This window comes from Hydra vulgaris, chromosome 12, assembly GCF_038396675.1.
Source record: "Hydra vulgaris chromosome 12, alternate assembly HydraT2T_AEP".
In the NCBI taxonomy this organism is placed as follows: Eukaryota; Metazoa; Cnidaria; class Hydrozoa; order Anthoathecata; family Hydridae; genus Hydra; species Hydra vulgaris.
The window spans coordinates 705001-721687 of NC_088931.1; the positions used below are offsets into that span (position 1 = coordinate 705001).

Consider the following 16687-nt stretch of genomic DNA (forward strand, 5'->3'; position numbering starts at 1 on the left):
TTGTTAAAAATTAATCTCAAATTGGTTGAAAAAGGAAATCTATAAAATAGGTCAAAAAATAAATCGGTTAAAAATAAAACAATTTAGGCTTCAGTAGGTTATCTAAAAGTTGGTTCCTCTTTTTAGTAGATGTTCTTTCTGTAGAACAACTTAGTAGGTCGAGATTTTTGTAGGTCTAATTATCTCACAGGACCAATAGAATTGTGGAAATCTCTAAAATCTTTGGACTGCAACATCATTATAGATATTGGTTTGTTAAACGCACCAGCTTCTAGTGCTAGAATTAAAAGAATTTTTTCGACTTTTGGGCTTGTTCATTCCAATTTAAGAAACAAGATGGCAGTAGAAAAAGCTGCAAAGCTTGTTTTTATATACAGAACATTAAATAATGATGTATTGGTTGATGCATTACAGTAGTAATGTTAATAGAAAATATAATTTACTCAAGTAAAATGACTAATGCTTTTTTTAATTGAAAAAGTGCACTAAACACTGCCTTTTTTTAAAAAAAGAAGTTTTTAAATGGTTTGGTTTTTGTTTGTTTTTTTAAAAACTCATGGTTTTTAGTTTTTTTTTAAACAACTCATGGTTTTTGGTTTTTTTTTAAAAACTCAAGGTTTTTGGTTGTTTTTTTTTAAAAACCCATGGTTTTTGTTTTGTCTTTTTTTTTAAATTTATGGTTTATGGGTTTTTTTTAAAAAAACCCATGGTTTTTTTTTTTAAAAACCCATGGTTTTTTTTTTTTTTTTAAAAAAAAAACCCATGGTTTTTATTGATTTTTTTTTAAAAACCATGGTTTTTGTTGTTTTTTTTAAAAACCAATGGTTTTTGTTTTTTTAAAAACTCACGGTTTTTGGTTTTTTTTTAAAAACCCATGGTTTTTGTTTTGTTTTTTTAAAAAAATTCATGGTTTATGGGGTTTTTTGTTTTTTTATAAAAACCCATAGTTTTTTTTTTTTTTTTTTTAAAAAACCCATGGTTTTTGTTTTGTTTTTTTAAAAAAATTCATGGTTTATGGGTTTTTTTTTTAAAAATATGTTGTTGTTTTTTTAATTTTTTTGCAACCTGAAATAGAGTTTCAGAATATCAATCAATTTGGCTTCATTGCAAAATTAACAAAAAAATACATTTTGAAACAAAATTAATAAAAGTTAATAAAACAAAAAATAAATGAAAAATAGACCTTAAAACATGTTTTTCTTTTGACAAAAAACATTCAACTGTTTGTACATTTCCAGTCTGTTGACATGCTTGTTCAAATTTCTAAAAATTGAATTGAATATTATATAAAATTTGGACTAATTTTTTGAACTGGATAAAAAGGATATTAAACTCCAGAACAACGAAAGGATATTAAACACCAGAACAACAAAAGGATATTAAACACCAGAACAAAAAAATCTCAGCAATTAAAACATAAGTTAAACGTTTTGAATAAATATTTTTAATCAAATAAATTAAAGATGACAGGTCGATGGTTATAAAAAGTTGAAAATAGTTTTAAAGTTTTGTTATCTAAAATATCTTTAAGATCCACTGTTCAACATCCTTGGCCTTGGTAGCAAACAATATAGCAAAGGTTTACATCAATCATAAATGCAAACCTTTGCTATATTGTTTACTACCAAGGATGATGAACAACGTATCTTATAGGTTCTACCTTTGCTTTTTGACTTTTTTTGAATTTTTCTTGTTATCTCTGATCGAAGGTACAGCTCTAAACTCAGTTTAACAGTTCTGAGGCTGACTGGTTGTAAGGTTTCCTGAATACCAGAGGTATTCAGGAAACCTTAATCAATCTGATCTTATCAACACCTGTAAAATTTCAGAGTATTTACAGTGCCATGTTACAGGTGGATAGTGTTTTTGTAGTGATTTTAGTGTGCATTGTTGAGGTCACAAAAGGACTGTTTTGGCACAACTTGGGGTTAACTAGCAATACAAGGCTACTGCAGAGCTTGTTGAATGGGATGCCATGCACTGGAAAAATGATCACCACCACCTGATTGTTTAATATGCCTTTTATAAATACTATTAGTCTTCAAAGTAACTTTTTACCTGTTGAATCTTAAAAATTTTCCCACCTCACTTAAAAATTTACCCAACTTGCAATTTGTGAAAATAATTTGAATTTGCCGTTTAACCTTCTCATCTCAGTATTATTAACTTCTTTGATTCAAAAAGTATGAAATATTCACATACTTACAACTATATTCAATTACCTACACTCTTTGATTTATGTTTTATGTCTGACCTGAATTCGTGCTCAGTTTCTTTAACACACCTCTTTGTGTTTTTCACACATCTATTAATCATTAAGAGAAATGTTTTTAGAAAACAAACATCTTTATATTGATGCAAGAAACCAAAATGCAAAAAGGTGATGTCTAATCCATTGTTCTCAGTTTACCAAATCTCGTACTTTATCATAGAAGTTGGACTCCTAGAAACCTTTAAACAATCTTTATCAAAGGAAAGTATAGCATTCCAGCTCTAAAACATTGTTCTGATCTTATTACCTCACCCGCAGATAAGACAGACTATTTGCAAAGATCTTTCTTTTAATTCATCACTTGAATCTAATGACTACACTCTTCCTACCATTCCAGAGAAACAGATTAATCTCCTGTTGGACATCTACATTACTCTGGCTTCTATTGCTAAAGTCATTTCTTAATTAAACTGTTCTCAGATTGTAGTCTGGACATCATTCATACTATAGTCTGACAAAAGCTTTTCCCAGAACACTCTAAACTATTTAATAAGTGGTTAACTGAAACTTGCTTTCTTGCTCATAAATAGTGTCTGCAGTTTTCTTAGATAATAAATATGGGTTTTGATATACAGCTGAGTAGTTAACTGATATAACTGAAAGGCTCAATTGTAGTTTAGATAAAGGCAGTGAAACAAGGACTATTGCTCTTAACCTATCAAAGGTGTTCTATAAAGTTTGACCTGCTGGTCTTCTTCATAAGCTTTCTTTATATGGTGGAACTGGAAAAGTTTTTAAAATTAATAAATCATTGCACTTAAACTACAGTATTAAATTCGTCCTTGAAAGCCAACACTCATTTATTTTTTGAGTAACTTTTGGGGTACTTCAAGGTTCTATACTTGGTCCTGTATTGTTTTCATCAATATTATTGATCTTTATGATAATCAGACAAACTGCAGTCTTGATAAAAAGTTATCACACTTTTAAAATTAAAGCAGGCAGTCATCTTGAATCTGATCTTAATTCTGTGAGAGTTTGGAGCTTGCAGTGGCTTGTGAATTTTAATCTAAACAAAAATTAGTTACTTACTGCCAACAATTATTGCAAATATTCGTGATGCTCCTATATTGATGGATGGCAACACCCTTACTGAGTCTTCTGCTTTACATCTTCTCAGATTATCATTTACTACTGACCTCTCATGGAAACCTTAAATACAATCCATTGCAAAGTTGAAACTGCTAAGGTAATTTTTTTATCTCCTGCTTGCCATAACCTTATTTATAATTCCATCCTTATTCTCTACAAATCTCTTATTCTTCACTATATGAAATACTGTCATATATGGGCTGGTTTATCTAATGATGCTTTGGCTTTTCTAGACAAGATCTAAAAATATATATTTTTAGATCTTGTCTAAAAAAGCCAAAGCATCATTAGATAAACCAGCCCATATATGACAGTAAATGCAGTTTGTCCAAGCCTAAGCCTCTGTATCATCATTTTCATGATGTTTTTTGGATTGAGACTCTATCCCATCATCTTTGCCCCATCAAAGATGTATCTTTTTCTCATTCTACAAATATTATCATGGTTGTTACTTAAATGAGCTATTATATCAATACTTTAGAAATCTTTCCCATCTTAATGTTTTCCCGGAACAATTTACACCATTTTAAGTCTACAACCACTTTCTTTCTCTTGAATAAAATTCTTCTCTGGTAACTCAACCTTAAATAGCGGTTAGCTGCAGTGTTGTTGAGATTAAGTTAATATGATTTTAAAAAAACTTCACTTATGTGGGCTTCTAAAATATCACTCAGCATTTAAGTCAACATAATTCTTATATATTTCAACACAACACTAAATTATATATTTATATATTTTAACAGAACACTTATATATTCTGCTCAGATTAATTTTTAAAATGCTGACTTCAATCTAGACATTTTTAAATAACAAAAAAAGAAAAAAAAAAACTAGAATCTCATCAAAGCTATAACTACATATATTTCATTTCTCATCTGCTGAACTCAACTCGTTTGTGTTTATTTGAACAATAATATAAATGACTTAGCGACAAACCAGACTATACAACAAATATGTTGAAATGAAATAATTATACGCAAAGTTTAAAAGTTTTTAACAAAAGCCATTAAACTAAAAAAATTAAGAGCAATTGCAGTTCAATACACTTAAAAATTTTAAGTAGCTTTTGCAAAGAAACACTACATGAATCTTTTTTTAATATAAACTAATTTTTTTCAACTTTGTTGTATAGGCTGATTTGGCACTTAACCATCCTAACTATTTGTTGAAAAAATTGAAATGACTTAGCAATTAATGAACACTTCTTTTTTTACAGAAAAAATCAAAAAATAAATATTTAAATAAATGAATAAAAGAAAAAATATATAAATAAATAATATTTTAAAAGAAAGAAACAAAAATCAAGAAAATACAATCAAAAAATTTAATGATATTATTTTAAAATTATTTACATAAAATATTTAATGACATTTAATGGTATCTTAACTCATCAAGAAATTGCTGAAGTTTTTTTATGTAATTTATGTTTTCTGTTTGTTTAGTATTAAAATTTAGTATCTATTGTTGCTTTTCTGTTTTTGTATGTTTTGCTGTTTATGATTTATTATTTTTTTATTTTTATGTCATTTTATTTATCAATAAAACTTAATTATTCCCCCTTTTTATTTTTTTGAGATAATAAGTAATAAGAGTGATTAAAAAAAAAGAAGAAATGAGTAAGTGAGAAAAGTGAAAACCTAATAATTCCCTTTACTTTTTTAAGATGATAATTAAAGCGAGTGGTCTTTCGGTCATTCTAGAGAATATTTTTCCAAAGATGACAATTATTTTTTCTCAATTATTTACTATTTAAATGTTACAAATTTGAGATCTATAGAAAAACACTTCTTTATGCTAATAACAAAAAAAAAACTTAGTTTTTTATTTTATAAATAAAAATTTAGTTTTGTATTAACCTTGTTGATTATTTCAATTTATTTTCTTAAGATTTGCCTATGACAGATCAACTTTTAGAACTTCTATTTATAACATGAATGGATCTCAGTTTTTAATAAAAATAGAGGGAAATTTTATAGGTTTTTTTAATTAACTATTAGAAAGAGAAGCAACATTATGACGATGTGATAATGGTTAGAGGTTGGCTAATAGAGCAGGTCCAACTATGTTTACAAAGCGTTTTTGCACTTTATCTAAAAGAGAAAGGCCATTATTAAAAGATCTGCCCCAGATATGGCAACAGTACTCCATACAAGGCTGGATTTGAGATTAATAGAGATAGAGAATAGAATCCGGAGTAAGAAAGTGTCGAGCTAAAAAAAGTATAAGGCCAAGGATAGAACCTTGAGGAACCCCTGAAGATACAGAATAAGAAGGAGAGTGCTGTCAATCGAGGACAACTTTTATACTATGATTGGAAAAAAAGGATTCAATATTTTAATTATGTTACCAGATACACCATAAGAAGAAAGCTTATGGAGAAGACCAGCATGCCAAAATGTTTCAAAAGCTTTAGAAATGTCAAGAGCGATGGCCTTAACCTCTCTACCTTAATCTAATGCATTTAAGTCACCAATAACAACGATATTTGCTGATGGATAAAGAGAGAGAGCTTGGTAAATTTGATCAGAAATACCATCGAAAAGAGTGCATTCTTGAGATGAAGGAGAGCAATATAGAACAAAGAGAAAGCCAACAGAGTGAAGTCGTGCTAAACGAAAGCACATAAAAGAATAGTCAATGAATTCAAACCTAGTTTCCAGACAAATGGGTGAACTCTTACAAATGTAAATGCCAAGACAAAGCATGTGGCTATTGGAGTCTTTACAAATTAAAAGAAGATAACAATAATAATGTAAAGAATAATGCTTTGTTAAACAAAAAAGAAATCCTAAATGAAAAAACTACAGAAAATTGTAATTGTAAACAAAAAAACAATTGTCCAATGAGTGGTAGTTGTTTATCCAAAAATGGGGTATATAAATGTGTTGTTTCCTCTAAGAGTGTACCTGATAAACAATATATTGGCATAACAGAGAGTGAATGGAAAAAACATTTTGCCAATCATAAGCAATCTTGCAAAAATAAAAAGTATTTAAAAGACACCATGCTGTCAAAATATATATGGGAATTAAAAGGTAAAAATATTAATGATTTTATACTGAATTGGTCCATCCTTGAAACAGGGCCTGCATATAACAATATTTCCAAAAAATGCATACTTTGCCTACAAGAAAAATTTGAAATTATTACACATGCAAACCAAGAATGTCTATTAAACAAAAAATTGGAATAGATTTTGAATGTAGGCACAAAAATAAGTTTTTTCTAAAAAACTATCAAAATAAGTGAGCACATATAATAATTACATTAACCCCCCCCCCCCCACCTTTATAAAATATTATTTTTAAAAAAGCATAAGTAACCAATTCTAAAAAAATTCTTTTTATAATATTGTAGGCAATTCTAAAAAATTATATTTTCTAATAGTGCCGGCATATTAGTTAAGACATTTGCAACTTCCTGTAATTTAATTTATATATATATAAGGTATAAATTGAAAATTAATTAATTTGATCATTCATTTCTGATGAGTCTTTATTAATGAAACACAGTGTTAAATTTAAAAAAATTTTGTTAAGTGATTTTCTACTACTTTATAATTGCTCTGTTCTTTTAAGAAGACTGAGCACTCTATTTTGTAGAATACATTTTAAAATTGTTCAAATATATATATATATATATATATATATATATATATATATATATATATATATATATATATATATATATATATATATATATATTATTATTATTATGAAAATATATATATATATATTATTATAAGACATGGGGAAGCACCCCATTTTTACCCTTAAACATTAGATAGGCACTACACATTGTAGAAAAAAAATTTCTTCAAAAGTGTGCCATGTTGGGTCTCAAAAGAACAAAAACTTTATAAAAATTTTAAAAATAATAACTATATTTTGTTAAACCATCTTTAAAAAAAAATATTTTTTTAATTAATGTTAAAGAACAACAGTTTTTATTCAGTATAATGTAAACTAATAATCTTAATACAAAATAATAATTATTTTTAAAATATTTATAAAATTTCACTTCTTTTGAGAACCAATATGATATACTTTTTTTCTATAATATTAGGGACCTGTCTGATGTTAAAGAGTAAAAATGGGGCATTTCCTGTGAAGCATTTTTATTTTTCACAATTGCTCTTGATTTTATACATGGATTGGCAAATAAGTATGGATTGTTGTAATGAAATTCACACTTTTGTTTGTTTTTATATATAATATAAAAACATATAAGTTAATTCATTAAGACAGTATAATTAATAAACTATTAGGTTAGTGGAAAATATTTTACCTATAAAAGTGCTTATTATTACCTGGTCAGGTATACTAAACTGTAACATGTACTGCAAATAACAATTAGGACTTTTAGGCATGTGGCTTAAAAAAAACAAATTATATTTATCATTTTAAAAATCCTTTTTTAATTTCAAAATCTAAATCATATTTGTATTTATTTAGGGATTTTTGTTTTAAAAAAGATCAAGCTTTAAAATGTTTTCAAGTTAAACCTCAAACTATCAAAATTGATTTTTGAACATAATGAGACTAAAAGGTTCTAACAACTTATTCACTAGAAGATTGAAATGCTTAATATACTTTTATCATGAAATAGTACCATTATGCCCCTTTTTAAAACATTAACTAACTAATTTAATTAAAAAACTGCAAAAATGACCAAGCTTGACCTGATTACATTCAAACAATTAAGATAGATAGGGCACATTTTTAGAAGAAACAATATATTTATGTACCATGTTTTTTGGTCAAAAAAATTTTCACTCATAAAGCAAACTTTTTTTTTTACAATTACTATTTTCTGTAATTTTTGAATTTCAAATTTCTTTTTTGTTTAAAGGGATCTCAAACCTTTGAGACATGTTGTGTTTATATTAAAGAGATTGATAAAAAACAATGTTTGGGCTAAATATTTTTGATTAAAACAAAAGAATAAATGCATACCATAAAAAACTAACTTTTTTATTTAATCGAAGCTTGCCTTTTCCGTTTTGTTGTAAGCCAAAAAGTCTTCCTAATGTTTGCCACAATCTACAGACTTAATAATTTATTCAAGTGCGTTTTATTCCTAAGTACATAGCATCATTTACTTTATTGTTTATTTACATAATCGTTCTTTACACAAACAAAAAAATCAATGATGTCATGTACTAAAAGTCTAAGGAATAAAACGCGCTTGAATAAATTATCAAGACTGTAAATTGTGGCATATATTATGCTAACTTTTTGGCCTACAACGATATGGAGAAGGCATTTTTTTTCATTATTTTCTTTAATATCTCTGAGGTTTGGGATCTCTTTAAGAAAACATTATTATGACTTTTTATAATTCTTTCCATGTTTTTTTTTTTTTGCAACTTTAAAAAACTTTAATTGCAATTCAATTTATTATTGAATTGCAATTAATTATTATTAACTCATTAATTCCAATTAAATAATTTTAATTGCAATTTAATGCAATTTATTAGAGAGCGGGAATATCAGTTTTCTCCAGTTGACCAGTGCTTTTGCGCTCAAACCTTTTTTTTAATTGTAACAAACTAAATCTTTTTTTAAATTGTAACAAATTATTTTTGTTCATCAAATACTTTTATGAAGAATTGTGTAAATCTTTTATGAAGAATCATGTTACACTTTTATGTATGAATTATTTTATTTAGAATTTAAAAAAACACTTGTTATGCCATTTTTAATGAAATAAATTTATTAAGAATTTAAATAAATTTCTTTTTAATTTTTCACAATTTTTTTTTTTTTTTTTGTTAATTCACCTCCCCAAGGCCTAGAAGGCCACTACAGACAAGGAGGCTACTTAATTGTGGTTATAACCCTCTCTCAACTCTATAACTCAGAAAAACGAAAAGGCCGCTGCGTGGATAAACAAGTCGAGCACGGTACTACCAGGGACGTGGGGGGGATCGAACTCGGAACCTCTCGCTTAGGAAGCGAGCGCTCTACCACTACACCACTACCGCATTTTACCGTATTTTAATTATTTTATCCAAAAATTTAAATAAGTCATTTTTTTTGCTGGGTTTTTTAATAAAATAATTTATAAAAATTTAGAATTTTTATTAAAATTTAGAACTTTAATAAAAGGTTTGTATTTCTGTTTCTATTTAAACTATTTTGTTTAAAATTTATGTGAAATTAAAATTAATTAAAATTTATATAAAACGTTTTTTACTTTTTATTTTTTTGCCATTTTTTATTTTATTTATTTTATCTAGTATTTTTAAGTAGTTTTATCTAGTTTATCTTTAAGTAAAAAATTCATTTCTCAGGGGCTTTTTTTAATTATTTTATCTAGCATTTATTCAACACATTCTTTTCGCTATTTTTATTTTAATTTAAATAAAGGCTAAATCAGAGAAAATGAAAGCATAAAAATAATATATATTTAAATTTAGAAGCATCTTAACTTACAATTCAAACCTAATTAAACTAATTTCAAAGTGTTTACATTAATACTTTATTGGTAATAATTTTTTTTGATAATATATAGATTTTGCAATTACTCTTATTATGGATTAATTTTTTCAAGGTTTTATTACCTTAGTAGACTGATGTAAAATGTAATACACTTATGAATATAAATTACATTTACAAATATCTTATTGTTAACTGATAAAATCGATCTACAAATTGTTTATAATCTATATTAAAAATACATTAATTATGTAAAAATGTAAATAAATAAATTGTGATAGTCAAACAAAAAATTATGTTAAGTATAAATTTGTTTAAGGAAATAAATTATAAGGTGATACAATCTTTTTTAATACTGAACTTAGATTCTATTATTAATTTCTTTTTAAATTAGTTTAAATAACTTTTAACGCTGTTAAAACTAAATTTAATTACAATGCTTTAGAATACTTTTAAAATCTCAATAGTTTTCAGGCTCCTGTACCAAATAAGATTTTGATAATTACAAAAAATTAAAAGCAAAGGGTTTTAATTTATTTGTAAATTGTTTTTTTTTATTTATCAATATTTTGTTGTTGTAAAAAAGAGCGCCTTTTTTTTTGATGAAATAAGAGCTCAATTCAAGTGAAAAATTTAATATATTGACACAAGTTTTATCTGAAAGTATAAAACTTACATTTATTTGTACAAATTATTTTTAGTCTACACAGGGTTACACTGAGCCCTAAAATAAAAAGTAACTAGAATATGCAAGAACTCTACTGAATGCAAAATTTTTTATAAAAAATAGGAAAAGACAACTCAAAAAGTTGGCAGGAGGCTAAAATTAATGAACAGGTTACTTTCAGTCACCCTTCTGGCAACCAACCAAAAGTCCAAGTGTATACCCCTGTATATATATATATATATATATATATATATATATATATATATATATATATATATATATATATATATATATATATGTATGTATGTATGTATGTATATATATATATATATATATATATATATATATATATATATATATATATATATATATGTATATATATATAAAATACTTAAACAAATAATTAAATACCATATCATAACTAGAGCAAAAATTACAATCTTTAATAACACGATAATCTTCTCCACTGGCACAAGTTAAATTGCTCATATTATTTTGAACAGTATACCCAACAGGCTTAACACTGGGAAATACAAATGTAAACCCTTTCACTAACAGCAATGCCACACACAGTAATACCACACCAGCGAAAATTCTGAAAATTAAAAAGAAAAACAGTTTTAATAAAGCAAATACAATATCAGCTAGAAATGAATAATACTAAATGTCACATTTAGAATTATTTCTAGCTTTTGTAAACAATACTAAACAAATTTATATTACATATTCAACACTATCATTTTAAAATATTCTTATATCACTTCCAATGCCATACCCAGCAATAGTTTCAATTTTTATGTAATCTCTATTTTTCTTTCTATTTTTCGGCCTGTAACTCAGCACAGCTACCAGTGTTACAAAAAAAAAAAAAATTAAACTCTTTACATATATAGTTCCTGATGACTCTATTTAAATTGTTATATATACTGTATTACAACTTAAAGTTTTGTTATATAACTAAATATAGTTCCTAAGGTTTTTTTAGGATATATAAACTATTTACATATATATATATATATATATATATATATATATATATATATATATATATATATATATATATACATATATATATATATATATATATATATATATATATATATATATATATATATATATATATATATATATATATATATATATATATACACATATATATATATATATATATATATATATGTATATGTATATGTATATATATATATATATATATATATATATGTATATATAACCCCTAACAGGTTGACAGAAAGTTTTTCTGTATTTTGTTGACAAAAAGTAAAAATTAAAATGTAAGACCGGAATTTTTTTTTCTATTATTTGATAGAATGCCTGCCCCAACCAAACCCTCAGTCGATGTATCAGCACTTCCTTGCGAGTCAGGCAATTTGTCAGTCGATGTAGCAGCACTCTGTTGCGAGTCAGGCTATTTGTCAGTCAATGTAGCAGCACTTTGTTGCGAGTCAGGCTATAAGATAGTCGATGTAGCAACCCTCTGTGCATGATTTACAGTAAAAAAAAATAAAAATAAAAACATTTTAATAAAAAAAATTAAAATAAAAACATTGTTTATTTTATTAAAAAGATTCAGAATGTTTTAAAAACATTTAGAATGTTTTTAAAAATATTCAGAATCTTTTTGAAAACATTCTGGTCAATTAAATTTGCGTTTTTGCGGTTTTTTAAAAAACGATAAATTTGTATTTAAATTAATGGTTTTAACTTTCTGACAACACGAAAATGTTGGACGAAAGTCAAAAGTAATTAAAAGTGACGTATTTGTTGGCATAGAAATCATTTTTTTCCTTCCGTACTCCCAAATGCAACAATCTATATATATATATATATATATATATATATATATATATATATATATATATATATATATATATATATATATATATATATATATATATATATATATATATATATATATATATATATATATATATATATATATATATATATATATATATATATTATATATATATATATATACATATATATTTATATATACATATATATATATATATGTATATATATATATATATATATATATATGTATATATATGTATATATATACATATATATGTATATATATACATATATATGTATATATATATATATATATATATATATATATATATATATACAGATAGTCCCGGCAGAAAGAGGGTACAGTGGGTAATTTTCACCCAGGCGCCAAAGCTGTAAAGGTGTCAAATTTTCATTCAACACTTATTTATGATAAATCTTTTTTTTCTCATGTAATCATAATGGTCCAAATTTTTTTTTAGGTTGTTGTGTATCTTGGTTTTTCATAGTTGTTGTTTAAATTAAAAAAAGATTTTGCAAAAAAATAATTTTGTGCAAATATGCAAAAAAATGTCTCTTTTTTTTTTGCATAAATTTTTGCCCCAAATATGGCTTCTAGTGTTATCGCTTTGAAAAAATAAATTTTTTTTAACCCATCTAATGCAATAATCTTATGACTTTAAACTGTTTTTGAACACCCCTTATGCAATAACCTTATGACTGTAAACTGGGAATTTTTCTCAAGTTTATTTATTCATAAAAAATTATAAACTTAACTTAAAATAAAATTTTTTAAAAATAAAAATAAAATAAAGAGTTAAAAATAAATTAAAAGTTTTGACATTTTTCAAACCTTTAAAAATAATAATATCATATTTAGTACTTAATAAGTTATCTTATAAAGTTATTATTAAATGCTTAATATGATATTATATTTATATTATTAATTATTTAATAATAAAAATATCATATTATTGGTGTTGTTAAACACACAATAAAAAATGAAAAGTATGATAATACAATAGTTATATAATAGTTTTATATATTCTATTAAATTATATGTTTCATCAAAACTTTAAAAATCTTTTTAAAAACTTTTAAAAGTGTTTTTAGTATGCAAACATACATTACTTTACTTTAACAATAAGAAAGTTTTAAAAAAAGCAAAATTTTGAGCATTGCTTTAAGAAAGTGATGTTTAAGCATGGTTTCTTTTAATGTAATTGCAAATCCATTCATTTCAATTAAAATTTTGCATGCTTTTGTAAACGCATGTAAAAACCATGCTGAAACATAATTACTTTTTCAGTTGCGTGCTTAGTTATTTAACTTAAATGTAACACTATTAATCATGGTTCAGCATAGTTTCTTTTAAAGTGCTTCAAAAGGTGATTTAAATTTTAGTAACTAATTGTTTTTTTATTATAAATATATTTTTATTTATAATAAATAAAAAACTATTAATCGCATAATTATTTAGAAAATAAGTTGCATATGTATTGCGTTTGTTTTAAAAATTTTTAAATGAACACCAACGTTTGCTTAAGCAAAAATAAAGAAACGAAGAAAAGACGTTTTTCTTCTTTTTTTAACAAATGTTTGTACGTACGTCAAATTGTTGCACCTGGACAAGTATAAAAGCCTATTTGGATAAGACGTTTACTTCATACATGGAATGTCTGTGGTTCAAATTCCACCACAATTTTTAATTGTTTTTCATTTAAATATTGCTGGTCATGTACTTGCTTTGTAATAATTTATCTTTTCTTTTTTGCATATAAAAAATCTTTCTGTTATAAGTTTTTAAATGATACACGTCTCTTCACAATCAGATTTCTTATACCATATAAGCCTCTCAGCGTATTTTCTAAATAAGGCGCACACATGTATAAACATAGTTTTTAAGCTTCAATTATGCCATGCCGTCTACACATTTTTCACTCACACTTAATTGTTTCATATTACTTTTCTATCCCAGTACATTTATCATTCCCAATCTTTAAGCACTTTGTAATTTTGAATACCTGTTGCTTTTTAAAATTTTGTTCCGTGCCCTTAGTTCTACCCGCCATCTCCCTTTTGGTCTACTATATTATTGGTAAAATATACATTAACAATTATTAATAATTCTTTGCTAGAAATTTGTGACTTTATAGTGGACATCTGCCCAACACCTCTTATTAGTTTTTAGCTAATTCTTACTCTAATACAATCCTTTCTCTTTCTTTCCTAAGGCTCCTACGGCTGCATTGGTTCCACTAAAGTAACTGGTTATTGAGTCCAGTTGCGAATGATAAATATTAATGTAACAAGTATATGTATTAGAAAAAAAAAAATTTTAATACTAAATTTAATAACAACCATCCTAAAAAAAAAACAGTGCACAAATTATTTAAATTATAAACTTTTTCAATTTTTTTTTTTTATTTAAATTTATTTTAAATTCCTTTTTTGTTAGTTTAGACCAAGTTATTTAAAAAAAAAAACTTAAGCATGGATATACAAGATGAAAAACAGCGCACGTCTCCTGGGAAGGATTGTATTAGTGTACAATTTTTGAAATGTTTAATTAAATTTTTTAAAAATTATGCATGTATTTTTTTCAGCTAAACAATCATTGATATGACATTCTAATAATCTCTGTTATTACTATTAAAAAATGAGCTGTTGAGCACATGTTGTGAAAGGCATATTAGTGTTTAAAAGATATTAATATTTCTCTAAAAAATTCAGGAGTCTTTAAAAAATTTCTTTTTCAAATAGTTTTTTTTTAAGTTGGAAAGAAGTTGAAAATTTGAGTCAGCATTAGTTGTAATTTTTTAGCTTTTTTTTCACTATATGACTTTAAGTTTCGCTGGATAAAGCTTTTGTACATATAGAAATAAGTGTTGTCTATAACTAAAAATGATTTCCAGTTTAAATTTAATATTTATTTACTTATTACAAAGAGAGAAAAGAAAAGTACTTGAAAACATGGGGCTTAATACCCCCTGTTACCCTAATAATTTAGTAAACTAAACGAAAAAGGAAACATTTTTGTTGTAATTGTATACCTTATGTGTATTAATTAAACTATGATATAACCTATTTTTAGTTGAATTTCATAATCCAATATTACAAGAATAGAAACGTGTAAAGCATACTTATAAAAACATCTTTACTTTACTAAAGTAAAGATGTTTAATATACTGAAGTCTTTAGTATATTAAAATAAGCCATTTATTTGTTATAAAACCACCAGTAAATAGTATTAGACTAAATGAAATTCGAATCCTTTTATTTGAAGACAATATGAGATATCCATTATTTGGAAAGCAAATGAAATCTTCGTAATAAAACTAATTGACTAAATTATTACTATTTAATAACATGTTTTACACGTAAAACTACTTGAGTTGTATAATTACTTACTTCATAAATATAAAACTAGATCCACAATAAGACATTTACCCTTTTTAAAAAATCGATATAGCTACTATTACAATACTATTTATTAACATTTTAGTCTACTTAATTAATTTTTTTTTGTCTACTAACGACAGTAACATTACACGACTTTCACAAGTTTAATATTTTACATTTTTTCACACTGGCAACAATCGGCAATATCTTCTTACAAGCGTAATCATGAATTTTATAACAGAAGGGGGACGGAGTTTTAAACCATGTTGTGTGCGTTTGTGCGTTAATATATTACATTATTTTTCTTATTGTATCACTATAATTTACTTATCTACTTTTTTGAAAAAAAAGACTAAAATTTACAATAAGCTAGTTTTATTTGAAGCATGAGTCAATGTTTAATAGCCCTTTTGTCTATTTCTTATATTATAATCACCTTCCTTTCCCGACAAAACTTCCGGGGCAAGTCTGATCTGACTCGTCTAACTACCGTCCCTTTAGTCTTCTTCCTATCATAAGCAAGATTTTAGAGTCTTTAATTAAAAAACACCTAATCTCTCGTCTTGAATCTAATAACTTACGTTCAGATCATCAATATGAATTTCGATCTTTTCGTTCAACAGCTGAATTGTTAACGCTTATAACTAATAGATTTTATCTTGCATTAGATAGATACAGAGAGGCTAAGGCTATCGCTCTCAACATTTTCAAGCCTTTGATTTAAGTTTGGGATTCTGGTCTTCTCCATAAGCTTTCTTCTTACGGTGTATCAGTATCAATGTATATATGTATTTAATCCTTCCTTACCAATCGTAGTATAAACGTTGTCCTCGACGGACTGCACTCTTCTTCTTTTTCTGTAACTTCAAGGGTTCCTCAAGGATCTTTCCTTAGCTCTATACTTTTTTTAATTTACATTAAAAATTTCCCTGAAATTCTCACATCTAAGGTGGCATTGTTTGTTGATGATTCTACCATTTATTCTTGTCTTAAGAATAA

At 25.5% G+C, this 16687-nt stretch overlaps 1 protein-coding gene across 1 annotated transcript in view; it reads right to left on the minus strand.

The window, feature by feature from the left end:
- The window catches only part of LOC136087737 (uncharacterized), a 17536-nt gene extending 1618 nt beyond the window's left edge, over window positions 1-15918 (minus strand). The window contains exons 1-3 of the mRNA XM_065811159.1: window positions 15698-15918; window positions 10883-11066; window positions 1184-1263 (exon numbers count right to left, since the gene is read on the minus strand). Of these exons, the coding sequence (XP_065667231.1) occupies window positions 1184-1263; window positions 10883-11066; window positions 15698-15732 (299 nt within the window). The 5' untranslated portion in view covers window positions 15733-15918. The remainder of the gene's footprint in view (window positions 1-1183; window positions 1264-10882; window positions 11067-15697) is intronic.
- Between the last annotated feature and the right edge of the window lie 769 nt (window positions 15919-16687).